Genomic DNA, 2,162 nt, shown 5'->3' on the forward strand with positions numbered 1-2,162 from the left:
GATATTGATCATATTTTATAAAAATATTTTATCATGATTATATCTTTGTATAACACATTAAATGTCTCTTTGATTTCTCAAATATTTTTACATATAGCCTTCGAGCCTTGTTATTGAAAATATCGAGACAAAAAAAAATAAAAAAATGAACAATTTTATATAGGCTCGGTTTAGGCTCGAATTTGGCTCGAGATCGCGTTAAAGCTCACAAGCTTTTTAACGAGCACATTTTTTTCAAGCTCGGGTAAGCTCGAGATCGGCTCGAGCTCGAGTTTCGGTTCTTGAGCACAAGTCGAGCAAGGCCAAGCTCGGGCTCGGCTCGTTAACACCCCTAGGCAGAAGAGCGTACGAGGGTGTAGTGGTGGTGGTCTGGTGGGAGCAAAGATGTGGCTGATGGTAGATTGGTAGAATGAGATAATTTGAGAGGTATTACCAGTAAGAGTAATCGTAGTGCTCGTTGTCCCTCTACCCGCAAAAGAAAACATATACAAACAATACAACCTAATGGAAAAGAGGGAGCAATTCGCTTAATTTCATCATATTTCAAAACCAAAAATAGTGACTCTTTGGCTCCACTATAACAAAAATGATATGTACTTCGCCATTTAAGTAGGGAATTAGGTTGAAATGCAAGAGTTCGTTGGTCCCTGAAGAACTACTTACAAAAAAAATCATTCATCTTACTGAATTCATAGTAGCACAAAACAATTCTGAATTCATGATTTGAGTCCATTTGACAATCCTAGATTTTGGAAAATATTATCCTTGAGGATACATGCTTTTTCAAATTCAAGGTTAAGACCAAATCTTCACAAGCTTGGCTTGCTGCAATTGAAATGGTAGGCAAGTTAGCAACACAATAGGGCAATTTTGAAAAAAATAATTCAAAGCTTATACTCCGTGTCTCCGTAATTAAAAAGTTGGTAGGCGAGAACCCCTGCTTGCCCCTAGCTTCGGCACAGCAGAGAAAGGCAAACGAACCAACTAACCTCCACTGAAAATCCAAGCAGATCTACAAAGAGAAGGGAAAACACCCTTTGAAGTATTCAAATAACCCACCCATGAGCACTTAGATCATCTGGTAAAGGGTTTTTCTGTAGTATTAAAACTCACGGGGGAGAGCTTTACCGCCTTAATGGTCCTGCCCATCTCGAATTTGGAGTAAACCCGATGGTATACACCAAAAATAAAGTATTCAAATAATCCCATTTCAAGCAACTTAAAATTGAGCATAAAAAACATGTTCAAATATAATAATTCCAATAAATATATGTAAATATATATGATTACAGTGTCTGTATAGACCCATTTCATCAATACATATATAAGAAATACAATAAAGGCTCAAGCTTTGATAAACCCTAATTTCAGAGATTAATTTTTAAGATAAATAAAAATCAGGAACCATTGACAATATTGGTATACCTGTGTTTAATCCATCTGAAACTTTTAGAAAAAGATCTCTTGAGTTTGGCTTCAACACTGTAAGACTTATAACTAGCAACCCTTTTCTTTCTTTGCAATTCAGGGTCACTAAAACACCATGCAGTAGAAGTAGCTGCTGCTTTACCAGTTTTGGTCTTTCTTAACTCTTTCGGATCCGGGTCAAATCCTGAAGTTCTTGCTGAAGTTGCATAAGATGCACTGTAACATCTTAAATCTTGAAAACCAACGCCATTGTGATTGTTGTTGTTGTTGTTGTTATTATTAGTAGGACCATAGTAGTTATCTAATTCCATTCTTCCATCACCATATGATTTAGATCTATATTCATCCATTACAATTATTATTATTATTATTATTATTATTATTATTATTATTGCTTCTAATTATTTGGAACAAGATTATGATACTATTATTAGTGGAAAATGAGTCGATGGACTTTTATGAATTTGTGTTTGTCTGGGCGTTATTTGGATTTTTCTTGCAAAGAAGCGCAAATTGGAAAGTGGGATCTTTTTGGTGACCCTTATTTGAGGGGTTTGCTTTGCACACTGTTTTTGATGCAGGTTTCCCGTGTAGACTTTTAGCCCATCCCCCAGCAAGGTCCCACTGATTAGGTCGCGACCTAGTTTTACACTTACTCTCAATTTATTTATCTTGATCTACTCTTACCCTCTCAAGCAGAAGGTCACGATCTAGGTAACCAACCCAATCATTTT

At 36.0% G+C, this 2,162-nt stretch overlaps 1 protein-coding gene across 1 annotated transcript; it reads right to left on the reverse strand.

The window, feature by feature from the left end:
- Positions 1-1,397: 1,397 nt before the first annotated feature.
- Positions 1,398-1,778, reverse strand: LOC141607910 (uncharacterized). Its single transcript, XM_074427258.1, has one exon. It carries the CDS (start codon positions 1,776-1,778, stop codon positions 1,398-1,400), a length of 381 nt encoding a protein of 126 aa, XP_074283359.1.
- Between the last annotated feature and the right edge of the window lie 384 nt (positions 1,779-2,162).

The sequence above is a fragment of the Silene latifolia genome, chromosome 10 (assembly GCF_048544455.1).
Source record: "Silene latifolia isolate original U9 population chromosome 10, ASM4854445v1, whole genome shotgun sequence".
NCBI lineage: Eukaryota > Viridiplantae > Streptophyta > Magnoliopsida > Caryophyllales > Caryophyllaceae > Silene > Silene latifolia.